This window comes from Mastigoproctus giganteus, chromosome 6, assembly GCF_048544385.1.
Source record: "Mastigoproctus giganteus isolate SK-2022 chromosome 6, ASM4854438v1, whole genome shotgun sequence".
NCBI classification, from domain to species: domain Eukaryota; kingdom Metazoa; phylum Arthropoda; class Arachnida; order Uropygi; family Thelyphonidae; genus Mastigoproctus; species Mastigoproctus giganteus.
The window spans coordinates 110,570,938-110,585,634 of record NC_143580.1 but is presented as its reverse complement, the minus strand read 5'-3'; the positions used below and the strand labels follow the sequence as shown (position 1 = coordinate 110,585,634).

Genomic DNA, 14,697 nt, shown 5'->3' with positions numbered 1-14,697 from the left:
TATTCACAAGAAGAGTAATATTTAAGAAATTATCTCAGTTCAACAGACATAGTAATTAGGAATACATAAACAGCCAAACAATCCACATGTTTATTTAGGAAGAACCTTTCTTATGCCATATGTCAACCAGGTAGTTGTTTGTGAGGACGGTGTATACACGATGGACGATCTCGGTCTGGTAGGCATTTTCTTTGCGAAATCTGGAACGGTCTATATCCAGGGTGAGGAACATTCCTATAGTGTGGGATAGGAACATCTGGTCTAGAGATTTTATCCTATTTCTGGATAGCTGCATTGAATTTTGAAGGTGCTAGATATTTGGCCCATTTATTGGAGCAGTATACGTTTAAAGTTAATCAGAAAAGTTTTTTTTTAAGTTAAGGCATTTTGCGAAATAAGCAGGCACTCTTCATGGCAGGCCTTTATTAGAATTGGGTATGTGTCTAATCTAAGGCCCCCATAGCAGATTATTAGTGTTAGCCATATAGTGCGAGAAAGTCGCACGCTTTTGTTGCACCGGTTAAAAAAAATTTAAAAAAGAGTTGATAAGCAAACAGACTAATTATGCACTTCCCTCCTCACTTAGGTAACTAACCAGATGCCCTTTGAATTTCCTCAAATACCGAGGGAAGCAAATTTTTCCAGTAATTAACAACTGACTGGCTCTAAAAAGACTTCTTGCACTCTGGAAAAGGTTTACCTCTTCCTGTGTAATTTGAATTTATGGTCCTATTTCTGGAATTCTTTATAACAGTGAAAATTCCGCTTTCATTCATTTTACTAACCCCTCTCAGAGCTTTATAGATATAAATCAGTAATTTTAAAGTGCCTGGCTGCCAAGCTCTGTAGCCCACATAATCGAAGTCTTTCTTCGTACGGTCGCCCTTTTGCTGATCTCACCATCCGGATTGTTCTTCTTTGGTCCCTTTCAAGCATGGTAGTTGGTACGTCTTGTGTTCTTGTGTACACTGCCAGAAAGGCATTTTCAACAAATTTTAATTGCAGTTTGAAACTGAGTTTGAAATCCATCATAATGTAGCTTTGCTATATGTGCCGAGTACAACGCCATGGGTTTTAATGCTGAGTGGACTTATGCGGACTTTTGAAAATTCGGTATTCGAATTTGATTGAAGGAATTTATAGAAGTCTCTTTAAGCGGCGTTCAGTTAGACTAAGGCGTGGGGATTTCCTTCATTAGGACACTCACAATATCGTTGATGTCTCCTGGCTTACATTGTCTAATCAATTTGTGATAACTGTCCATTCACGCATTCATATTAACTCTACGAATTAGTCAGTGTAATTTCGAATGTCGTTTCTCACCCATCCATCATATGGTAATTGCGTGATTGAAATGCAGTAATGGCAACGTTAATGTAATTAAAGAAAACACACTTTGAAGATATGACTTGAATTTGAAATAAGTACTACCTGCCAGACTATACTTTAAACCGCCTTTGCAGATCATTGACAGGTACGGCATCTGAGTGACATTTGCGTGTTTATCCACCAAGTGGATTAAGAAACTCTCTAAACCGAGCTCCAGTCATCATTAATCGAAATTCTATTTTCACAAAGAAAGGACTTAAAGAAGTAATTAATAAAGAATTACAAATAAACTAGTCGTATGAGAGGAAAAGTGAGTTTATACTAAGACTGCAGTATTAGCAGTCTCATAAAACGGACTTTATCAGTGCAGACTGAAGTCTGCATCAATTTGATGCCTTAAAACTAGTTCTGTTTCGTAGCGTGATTCAGAAGCAGAAGCACGCACCTCGTATGGCGAAATGATAGGCTAAAGTGGAAGGCGTGTGCCGATTAAGAACGATCCACGAATAATCACGTTCGCAGGAAGTCTGCATGAAGAGGTTTCCTTTGTCTATGATAAACTGCGGCTGATTTATTCCTATCACTTTGTTACTGTGCGTGTATGAAATTTATGTAAACCTGTACCTTTGTTTGCAGGTTTTTAACAAGGTAGGACACCTCCTTTCCAATCTTTATTGAATAGTGATATTTCAAAGCTGCGAATTATTGCAGGATGAATTGTAAATCTGAGGTAATTAAATATGCAAAGGGCTAATACGTATGTTAAGTTAATATAGAATGAACATAACAGTTACAGCTATCAGCAGTAGCTACATTATAGTCCCTTTTTGGCAAAGACCCTATGAATTTGGATCTCACCAAGTGGATAAAGCTGCGAGCATCTTACGATGTTAATGTGAGATCTGTTTATTAATGTGTGTAAACTAAGAGTCAGTTGTTCATACCTAACTTTGATCAACTTCATATCGTGAAGCTCTCGCTTTTTCTCCCGGAAACTCAGATTTTCCGTCGAGCAAAGAACAGACTGAAGAATACACGCAATTGCAATCAGAATGTAACAAGACCTAATAGCCTTAGCTACTTTCACGCTTAACACATTATCATAATACCTCGCCACGAGTTAACTCGGCGTTGCAGTAGAAATAAATAGCACTGCTCTCTAAGGATGTATTGTATTGTGTCTTATGTAGGGCGGCTCCTCAGCAAGAGTTTACCTTCGCCGTGGTACAATGTGATGATACATAACTCTGTAAAATGGACAGAAATCAGTTTGTGCAATGTATATATTGCTGTAAATTTATTTATATATTGCTGTAAATTCAAGGCTGCTGGATTTAGTTTATTCTACTGTATTAATTTATTTGAATTTTTTTTTCGATTATAACAATGAGGCATTGAAGAATAAAATTAACAGAAATCTTAAAATGAAATAGTACTAGAATTAGGTATCATTTCACCCCCCCCCCTCACGCCTTAACAAAGTTAAATTCCAGAATCACATTTCGGAGAAAATAAGTTAGTCCTTTACAGAACATAATAATTTATCCCTCTGAAAATTATCTAATTTCTGTTGCACATCATTATAACTGATGTTAAGGTCATGATGAGTTGATGGCGATTATCCCCTTTGCCACAAGACTTGATGCACTCTTATTTGAATCTTGCTGTTATTGCCTCCAAGCACAGCTAAAGATAATATATATATATGTATATATATTCTTAGTATTAATAGTAATACTGATTGTCCACAGTTAGTATTACTATTAAAATAGCATAATGATGGAAAGATGGAAATTTATTCTGCATCTTTTAGAAAATCTCTTTCGTATCATCCCATAGTCAAAAAGTACCTATCCAATTTTTTTCGTCCTCCGTTTAAATTCAACTACCTAAACATAATTACATTCAATTGTACTAAACTCTTTGCCTCGGCAACCTTTTTCAGACAATTTACTCCAGCTATACTAGTTTATAAAAATTAATTATATTTCAATGGAATAGATAATAAACGTCTCTGGAAATGATAATTTAAGCATTTCAGCCGAAAATTGAATATCAGTTGTTTCTATTTATACGTAATATACGTTTTATTATTATTATTTGCCAGAACTAAAGTTATCCCAATATGTGGAAACCCTAAAGCTGAACATAACACTTTTTAAGTTAAATCCAAATACATATTTGAAGAAGCGGTGTCATCAGCGGCTCTCTCTTTAATAACATATTACTTAACTTTTAACTCAATGATTTTCAATGAAAATGATGACAAACGTGATCTTTCAGTTGAAGTGTAGCTAAACGTAAGGATAAATGCATGTTAATAACGAATGCTAGCAGGGTCCACGGTGGCACGAGTGTTACGTGTTTGACCGCTGAGTGGAAGGATGTGGGTTCGAGCCCCGTTGGAGGCGTTAGGTTATTACCTTGCCTACTCCATTCAGTGCTGAGTTAGTCAGTCTCAGGCCGTGGACGTGAGGTTTTCTCCGGGTACTCCGGTTTCCCCTCACAGACCGAAAACTGACCTTAGTACACACGGAAACATAGACCCGTACACGTATTTCTTGAAAATTCAATACACCCGTTTTTGGGTGTATTGGATTTTCATGGAATGCCTACGGGAACTACCCTACACGGGAGGGTGGTTCCTTGCTCCTATAACATATTTTGATGGCTACTAAAAGAAACTGATCCCTATCAAGGTTTTGCTGAGGTGGACGGCATATGGCTCCATCTTGAGTAAAGAAATTATAAAAAAATAACCCATAATCCTTTTTCCAAAAAAAGTATGCGCGAAATACGCTCACGCATGATCCTGTGCGAAGTAGCCTCACTGGTCGTCTTAATTCTGTAGGTTAGCCATTCTCTGAAAAAATGTTCCTTTGAAGTGCACTTATTTTAATTGCGACATTGATGTTCTAATGGAATTCTTTTTGAGTCTGCCGCTGAAAACGTGAGTACGAAGTTCCCATTATTACCATTAGTGAAATAATACGAATGAAACGAGATCATCACCTGCTAACTTCTTATAAAACGAAGTGAGCAAGGTATTATCGGAAATAATCAACTGGCAGTAGCCCTAAATCTAAGTAAGAATCGTAGATGAAATCGCTGCAGCCAACTAAAAAGAATGTACTACTTCAGTTTGTGATGGAAAGTAAAAAATCTCATCGTGCCAAAGTTATTTCATGCTAAACTACTACTCGTTGACATCTTCTAAGGTCTGCTCTAAAGGTAAATAGATTTTAATGCTAATTAAGCTCAAAATCGCAAATCTTTCTAATTTCAAATTGAGCGCATATAAAGACAATGAGAATGAATTGAACGTGTATTTTGACTAAACTGGTCTATAATTCTGGTTCTTTTCTTTTAACACACTCTGCTTTGTAAATGGAATATTTTTTGACCAAATGACTGTCGATAATCATATTTTACTTTATAAATAAAACCTATCACTTCAACGTGGAACGATTAATCGTATAAATCCCTTTTAATAGTAAAACGCACCTAAATCAAACGTAGTATGTCTTGAATAATTTCAGATTATTCTTGTGCTGATAGTAACGCATACGACGTAATGTTCTAAATTTGTCATCTCCCACCCCCTTTCTGCATGCTGAGGGAAGGAAGCGTTTCTTTGTCCGTGCTTTGGTTCAGTATTTCTTATTGATAATTCTGCCATAGCGAATCTTGTCACTGCAGTAATACCTTTTTAATAATGTCCTCGACTTCTTAAAGTAATATTATGCAGTGGACAGCTGTCAAATGAAAACTTTAATTGGTAAGTTTTTATCTAAACTTTTGAAAATTCAAAGCTTCTCATCTGAAGTTTAAATTGACTTACACGCACGTCACCTCCCCACCCTTATTTTGGACAGTAGTAACGTATTTCTACGGGTCTGTTTAAATAATTTTATTTAGCATTTCTCTGTGTGTACATTCTAACGAGACTTCTATGTTTATTTTATGAAGAGTTTCTTCTTTTAAGCTTTTCACACAATCTTAGTAGATAAATATATTTATCTGTAACGCAACAACAATCTTAAATTGATGATTAACTAAGCTACATAAGGGGAAAGTATTTTTTATCGTTATACAGGGGTGAAAGGTAAAGTAGCTCCACCTTGAGGAAAGTAATGTAATGATAAAAATAATCCATAATGCATTGCTAAAAAAATTTGGTTGAAGCAGTCTCGAACATTGGCGTTACAGCTGATATGCTGTTAATACAACCTACGTTTCATTGCAATTCCACAGTTCTGATGAAACGCTCTTTCAGAGTTCCATTCATTACTTTCAATTAATCGATGGCCGCCAAAGATATTAGTAGAATTTTCTTTACGAACGAGTTAATATTGTAATGGAAATCCTTTCTTCGAGTGTGCTATTTAGGAAAAATTGCGGTGCAGAAATTTCTTGGGATGGAACATTGAAAACGTGAGTAGAAACTGTTTCCAAATTACATGAGTGAAATACTAGACGTCAAGAATGAAACGGGTGATCGTCACTGCTAACTTTAAAAAACGAAAAGTGAACCTATTATCGGAAATAACGTCAACTTGATAGCGTTGAGATGACAGTAGCCGTTTTCATAGTTATGCTGAATAATGATCGTAGAAGAAATCACTGCGTCAACTTTAAAAAATGCTACTTGAGCGTGCACTTCAATTTGTAATGATAAGATATAATTCAAGTTCACGATAAGAATGGGTGCATTTTCAGCGTAAAAAACCGCTGTTGGTCTGGTCTAACGTGCAGTGAAATAGATTTCACTGCTGATTGTCAAGTTCAAAACTCATAAATTCACGAGTATTTTGACTGAACCAGACCAATTGATTCGATGCATTTCGCTTTTGTTGTTTTATCGAAGATGAGGGGTGTAATATACTACAAATGTATGCTTTCGTGTTCCAACCCCCTCTGTGAAAATTATCAATCATATAAACCTGTCTTATAATACTCTAAACTAAAATTAAAAGAAAATAAAGAACCCAAGGTTCCTATAACATTAATTGTTTTTGTATTGATGGCACAGAAAACAATGAATCGTAATTTTTTTTCTTCTTTTATCCATTGGATTTATTTTAATTTTAGCATGTTTGTGGGAGGGGAGGGGGGGGGAAGTTCGCTTCCCGTTAGTGTTCTGATCATATTTGTTCATTGTTCTTTGAACAGTTTGCATTATTATTAGCAATTTTTGTTGATAATTCCAAGTACACGGTGTGATTATGACATCATATCACTAAATTATGACCACCCATTAGTAATGGGCTGTACCACATATCTCTCAGAATAAATCGTATTCCTCCCCTTCGACTCTTCGTCTGTCACGCTCAGAGGTACTGGATACAAAATTTCAGCCAACAGGTTTCTAAAGATTGTGGGAGCTTCCATATTGAAAATGACATGTCTTGTCGGCTGCTCATGCTCCACTGTGGTTAAATGTATTGAACCAGTCAAACCACTTCCCGCTGAAAGAACTGTAAAGGTAGATAGATGTTCGTGGTGAGCAAAGGGTGCAGCGCGTTGTACGGGCTCAACGGCAAGTCACTGTGCGGCAGTTGGCATCGTAGTACAATGTGGGAAATGGAAGAACTATATTCCAATTGACGATGCGCCGCACACTCAGACGTATGGGATTTTGCAGCAGATGACACAAGAGACACCGTCTCCTCTCCACTGATTGTAAACAGTAAATGCTGTGCTATCAACTACACGTTGATTGGACATTGAAGACGAGTGTGATGTCGGATGAGTCCAAATACTTGGTGCAACACGCCGATGAACGCCTTCATGTGTGGTTAAAACGCGAATCCATGGACCCATCGTTCATGGTGCTCACTATCCAGTCAGGTGGCGGTAGTTGCTTAATATGGAGCAGGTTTTGCTGGAAGAACTAAGAACTCCGGTGCGTGTGGACCAACATTTTACCAGTGGTTAGGTCTGTCTACCGGCAGCTCTTAGACCATGTGCACCCTACCACGTTGCATTTTCTTCCGGACATAAACCGAATCTTTCACTACGACGATGCGCCGTTTCATCGGATCCGCACTCTGCACAAATGGTTCGGGGATGAACATATCGCCCATCTTGATTTGCCTGACCTCGGTGCAATTGGGATGTTTTGGAACTGGAAGTGAGGTGTATGGACACGCAACCGTCAACTGTTCCGAAACTGTGGATATCATTGCAAGCGGCACCCCAAGACACCTAGTGGCCCAACCCGCCGTTACATAGGTGGTCATAATTCAGTAATCACTCAGTGTAGTTCACCAATTAACACGATCACCTTAAATGAAAGCTTGGATTTATTTGTTGAAAGTTGAAACCAGAGCGAACTGATTTTTAATTTTTCTTTCAAACTGAAGCTACACGCAGAATGATGAAGCCACTGATACTGTGACTTCCACAGATTTTTGCTTTCAGATGTTAACTTTATCTTTGTCACGATAAAGACAAATTTAACACGGTTTTTCTATCGTCTCTCCATTTAAAGCGTTTTATTAATATTTCTTCTCATGGGCATATCATATAATCTCTATTTGCTCGAATAATTGACCTTCAAGCGCCCCTCCTACTTTCATTGGAAGAGCAGGTCGGAATGATAATAGCTGTGTATTTTATAAAATTATTACCACCAATGAGACATTTAAAAATATTCAATTACACCCTTAACGAAACAAAAAATGACCCCGTAGATGACAGCGCGTGTATCTGCCATTTTTATTTTAAATGGTCTAAACATAGCCCTTTTTGTATATTTGGATTTGGCTCTTGGAGGTGGTCTTTCAATGCGTGGGAGAGTGAACAGGCGCAGTACCAACTAGTCGTTAGTGCTGCCATCTGCTGTTCATGTTTGTAAATATTCTTGTTTATGCTCCAGCACAACCACCAGGTCCCTGGAGTTTACAACAAGTCCTCAATACACGTGTTAATCGTATTTAGCAGTCACGGGCTTGAACCTCGGTCCACTCAAAGAGCGCGTGTTATTGCACTCGGCTACGACAGGCCTAATATTGCAATCAAAATTTACAAAGTGCAGAAATCTGTATGAATGAATACGAAAAAATATAACAATTTATAGTTTTTCATCTCCACTAACCCCTCTTCCAGAAAAGTGTTAATTGATATGGCTCTGATAAGATTGCTGCGTACGCTATCAATAAAATATATTTCAATATACTCCGAGAACCAGATTCAAATACAGAACTATATATTGTTGGGGTTGCAGAGTGGTCCTCGTCCTCCATCTAATATACTAGTCCACGGCTGCGGATGCCTTATTCAAACAGCCACAGTAGTCCTTTGGTCATCTGGAAAAGGACCCATCGTCTCGATTAGCGAATTTAGGCAGAACACTTGAAAAATCGATATGTGGATATTTCTTTAATTTCGCTATGCAACTCCCCAAATAATTTCCAGTCACGTGAACAGAGTGTGATTTTTGCCGGCTGTTTGTATGTTTGCCGTTCTGTACAAATAACGAGTTTGTTTTTCGCTTAACGGAAAATAAACAACAGAAAAGTGCTAAAATAAAGTGTTCCAAGAACTAACTTGGTCAGCCATAAATCTGTAGGCCTAAATCCTTCGAAATGAAAGCGCTCGTAGCTCAAACACTTTCAATCTCTAAACCACGTCTTAAGTGTGTAATCGTCTCTACAGTTACTACAAGGCCGTGTGATCTACTGAACTGCCGCACGCACGCCAAACGAAGCATTCTGTATTCCTCTGAGCGAAGATAATACTTCCTAATTACTTAAGACGTATCTTTACGAGCATTTTAGAAGATATATCGTTCTTATTCTGTTATGTACGATGAAACAGTTTTGTGTGTTCAAGAAATAGGTCATCTAAAGTTGGCAGGAAAAGGAATTTAGGCATTGCCAATGGAATTTCAACCAGTCGTTAAATGCCTCGTCAAAACGATGATAAATATTAATTTGGTAGGTTAATTTAAAAATGGACGAAGCGCTTTTTGTTTTTGTTCTTAAGTGCTATTTGTTGGTTTTACAGCTGAATTATTGGTAGTGTTATCATGGAAAATAATCTTCTGCAGTGTTTTTAAATATATATCGATTGTGTTTTGTAAAAAAGAGCGTTATCAACAAAACTCCAACTTCTCAGGAGACCAAAAAAACGGATTAAAAAATCAACTTTCTATACATCAATTTTGTAGAAATCTTTTGTAAATTATTTCTACATACATCACAAAGATGAATCAGCTGACTCCTATTTTGCGGGTTGTGTTTTAAGAGGTAATTGTTAAATAAAAAGATATCAACTTTATTATGCAATGAAATATTAATTGTACGAATTATAATTTTATTAATATATTTTGAATGTAATGCAATCCGTTGTTTATTTAAAATATAATGAATATTTTAAAGAAGCAACGGATTTTTTTTTTCAATTGCATTGCAGTCTTTCATGGTTTTCTCCACAAAAGAAAAGTAATGGTACAATAAATTTTTCGATTATAATTTAAAAACTAATTATTATTCTTCAAAAAACGAATTCTTTTTTAGTATACAATGTTCATTCATCACTGTCCTCCTCTTCATCAGTTTCAGGGAAACTCTTTGACCATTGACTTACTTGGTAACCCTAGATATTCTAAATGATATCTTTCTGGAATGATTCCTTTTGTATACAGTCCTTTCAGATCATTGTATTTCTCCACTGATATTGAAAATCTAGATGTGGACCTGCATGTTGACTAGGCTACATTGGTCATCCTTTGGTTTTTCCTAAAACGATTGTGTTTTTGTTTCAGCAGCCCTAGAATACTTAACCATTGTCATATCCATTTTCAAAACTTGCACTTCTTATTCTGCCAAAATATAATTTTGGCAGAATAAGAATTTCATCACAGTGTAGTTAGTTCTGGGGAACGTGCTCTCCTTAACATGGTCCAATGCAAGGAAGTCTTTGTGAGCTCTTACTCCTACTTTATATGATCGAGGTGTTAACCTTGAATTTTCCCTCCAAGTTGGCCAAGAAGCCTACCACTATCTTGTTTCTCATATTTTTTTCAATATTGGAGTGTACAGGCATGTATGAGAGGCCTGGCACCTGGTTGTTTTCCGCCCAGACAGAATTATTTAGAAAATGCTTAATCATTGAAAATATGGTGGTTCTTATTCTGCCCAGGACAGTTGTCGCAGTATAAAGAAATTGAAATTACATCTCCTCTTTCATAAATGTTCAGAAAATAATCATACAAGTGAATGGCTACTTCATTTCATCTCCTTTTAGCATCAATTTCACCCCAGATGTAACAAAATGTATTTTTATTTAGTGGTTAGTATAGAATTTGAAGCAAAGCTCTGAAAATTGCATCAACAATAATCTTAGACGAGATGCGCGTTAATAATTCTATAAAATGTGGTAATTTTCAAATTACTCAGATTTTTTTAATGGTGTTCCGCTGTACATTAAAATTTCTAAATTAAATGTATCGTAATTTCCCATGCAGTCATTTCATCCGGAATGTAAATTAATTTTTAAATATTTACTCGCTTTATATAAACACAATCGAAAGCTAACTTGCGAGATTTTTTTCCCGGTTTTAATCCACCTCTAACCTCCCCAGAACGTTCACTGAGCCTTTCGTCCATTTGTTTCAGTTAATGATATCGTACGTGTCTGTGCCCCGCTTGAAATCCATCCATCTCTGTCAACAAAAGACCTGTATGCCAGGAACTTATTAACATCCGGGTATTCTAGTGTGCCTTCCGCACTGAATACAAACACGACAACATTCATTTCCTGAACTGCGTTTAGACTAATTGAAGGTACATTTTAATTATATACCCTTATATATAATTACCCTCTGGGTTCGTCTGAAAGAAATCGAATTATAAACTTTAACCATTTAGCATTAATTTACCCTGTTCCTTGCCTGGACAATCTTTGCGGATTGCGTTGTAGAATGCAAGCTCAGTTTATCATGTAATACTTTTATTTAGCCAGTTGGTAATTATTCACTCTCACGCTTGAACATTTGCACGAAAAATAGCGTTTCATTAAAGGTTGATCTCTAAACAACGTTGCCATCGTGTGGTGCATCGCTGTTTAGACTCGATGCTTTATGGTGATACTGCTTTGTTCAGCTGAATATCAAAAGGTAAATTTGACGAAGCAATTTAAGTGGGATTTCCTTTTTCGTTAGTAGAAAGTTTCCAGTGAATTACCATAAATACAGACACAGCTATGTATTGATACTGTAGTGATAATGAACGAAATTTCGGTTTCTCTCTCATTTTCTAATACATTGAGTCGTATAAGGATGGAAGCAAGTAAGATCGAATGAATTATTATAAAATTTCTGAGAAAAACGTAGGTCACCCTTTCTCCAAACTTACGTCATTCTTCCGTGATATTAAATCAAATGTTGGTAATCATGAAGGTCAGATTGTCAGTTCGTCCACTACAGTTCGCCATCGTGTATATAAATTGCTTGGCTTGTTTTAAGGCTTATTAGAGGAAGAGACAGACTTGGAAAATCGACTTGAAGCAGACGCAGTATTGGATGAGGAATATACCAGAAAATGTTCAGACACCATCACAAAATTTCTGTCTCTGGTAAAGTAGAAATACTGCTCATTTTTCTACAACTTCCATCCTTTGATTCCCTTCCCCATCCCTCAATACTGCTATAGAAACTTGGAAGAAATTTCTCGAACAAATCTTCGACAAAACAGAAATTTGATAGCGCAACGAACCAAGCTAACAAAGGAATTGAAAAATGACAAGTTTGTTCACTGCGAACTGAACCATAGCCAGGCTAAGAACTGACAAAAACAAAAGTTAGATTTCTTTTTGGGTAGAACTTATTTTCTTCTTAAACTGAAATTTATTTTTTTTTCTTTACATTTCTCTAACCAGTAATGGATATCGTTTTTGGTCGTGATATTGAAAGGCCTCCCATTGGTGGCCATTCATAGAACTGTATTAAGGTAAACAAGAATGCAGTGTAAGACTTATTTGTTGGGGAGGGTTCTGAAACAGCAATGTTATCAAAATGTAATAACAACTGTGGCAAAAGATTTTGTCAGAAGTCAATAACAAAATTGACTTTTGTATGTATCTGTTCAATAACTAATCTTAGTGTTTTGAGTTATTTTTCTCACGCGATGCCGTTCTTAAGCAAATATTTTAAATAATTCTTCTTATGAGTACTGAAATCGTCCAGAAAAACCATCTTTTACATATTTTCGTCAATGCCTGTCTACATTATCATCCCTGTTACCGTTGTGTGACGCTGGTTTTAAAAGTGACGTGTAAATCTTAAACCATCCCAAGCCATTGCTTTGGTTTAAAAAGGAGATGTAATAAATCTTGACGATGGTGTCCTTTTACGTGCCCAGTGCGTAAAGTCAATTGGCGTTTTAATTCCACTGTAGAATTTTTCTACAGTACATATCGCACTTTTCTCAATGCAAGTAGTGTTTTAAGACTAGAAATTCTCTCTTATATGAATTGTCCTTCTCCATTGTCTCTCTTAGAAAACAAGATGAGCCAAAAAAAATCATGATCTGTTTCGTTCAAATAAATAACAATTGTGCTTCCTTTCATTGGCTTGGCCTCACCGAGATCCCTTTCACGTACCACAGAGAGAGGGTTCTGCTGGAAAGCGCCGCATAGAATGACTAGCATTCGTTCCACTTGTGGCTTTTGTGGAAGGAATTTCATTCAGTCTGTGCCTTACGTTTTGTTTCTCTTCTCTTTTGTCCTTGGATTCTTTGGAAACAATGAAAAGGCCTAGTGATCGAAAGCTCAGAGATGCAGTCACGCTACAGAGCGATACGTGACGTCTCTAATTCAAGGTGAATCGGTACTTTCTTGAGTACTCCATCAAATTCGTGTTTCAGAAGTATACGATTCCCTTAGTGTACACCGGCAGAAAATTACTTCCATACAGAATGTTGTGAAACATAACTGGTGCTTTGCGTGTTCTGAAGCCCGTGGTGACATTGGTAATCCCTGTCTAGACGCATATAAGGTGCTCTACTCTTGTGTTTAAAAGCAGAGAAGCGGACTCATCGGCAGAGAGTTCTTGCTTGCAGCTGGAAAATGATACTCTCCGCTTATTTTTTAACGTGTTGCTTTTCTCTTTGTGCACTTAATGGGCACTGCAAAAGCTTTACCGCTCACATTGTGAGCATATTCATCGCCGATTCCGATTTGCCATACACGCTGCAGCTAGTTCAGCCTGCCATTGAAGTAGCACTTGACAAAATCCAGAAACTCTATCCGAATATTATCTGGAACTCAGAATTCCTGAAAAGTTCATCGGATTGTGCTACGAATAACGCTGGGGTGCTGGCCGCCGAGGAGTTCTATCTCCGTCAGGTGACAGCCTTCATGGGTCCCGCCTGCAGTCTGGCATTAGATTCCGTTAGCCGAATGGCTGCCTATTGGAACATTCCCATTTACTCGGCAGGTACGTTAGACATCACCTTCGCGAACAAAGATATTTTCTCCACTCTGACCGAACTTTGCTTTTCCTTAGGAACGCTAAGCGATTTCGTTCTGAAAACTCTTAAGCATTTCGATTGGCACCACGTAGCGGTAATTGTGGACGAAACTGATCTGCGAGAGAATTACATCAAGCGTAGTCTGGTTGAGGCCTTCGAGAATGATCAGAGCTACGATGTTTTCGTGTATATGAACGAGTTTAAAAGGAAGAGACGCAGAACGAACCTGTCCAATATACTCCTGAATAGTCGTAAAGTGGCGAGAGGTAAGTGATTTTTAAGCACGCGCAAAAAGGCTTCATGTCCTAGGTTACATTTTTTTTTTTCCTTTGTAAAATATTCACATTAGCCTTGTAAATCATAATGATTCTTATAAGTAAATTACGTAGACCCATAGCGTTTATTCTAGTTCATTTAAAAAGACTGAAATGACTAATTAAGGAATTAAAGGAAATGTTTTCAAATAAAAATAATTATCACAACTGATTTTAATCAATTTGTCAACAATAGTACAGTTTATAAAGAATTTTAAATCTCTTTAGTTGTAATGGGAAAGGATTATTCTTCCTAATACCATTTAAGATGATAAAAGGAACATTTAATTTACAAATGATCCCTTCGGTTATGTCTGTTTTGACTGGAATATCTACTGTCTGGCTATTAACAATTCCAATTTAGTTGTCTAACTGGGACTTAAGTTACCTCACTCGAGTAGAGTACCTGGCAACAAAAATTCATTTTAGAAATACAGTAGAAATACATGTTTATTACTTGGGAAAAAATGCGAAATTATCTACAGCTTGCATTTCAAAGAATTTAATGAAATAAATTGAAGCTGTCTTTGTTTCTTAAAGAATCCATCAAATTATTCTTCCCTTCGTATTTTTGTTTT

General features: G+C 36.8%; 1 protein-coding gene across 1 annotated transcript in view; it reads left to right on the top strand.

Annotated features, from left to right (window-relative positions):
- Positions 1-13,401: 13,401 nt before the first annotated feature.
- Positions 13,402-14,697, top strand: part of LOC150084508 (atrial natriuretic peptide receptor 1-like) — a 55,760-nt gene continuing 54,464 nt past the window's right edge. Inside the window, exon 1 of the mRNA XM_090376269.1 lies at positions 13,402-14,071. Within this exon, the coding sequence (XP_090232395.1) occupies positions 13,402-14,071 (670 nt within the window). The remainder of the gene's footprint in view (positions 14,072-14,697) is intronic.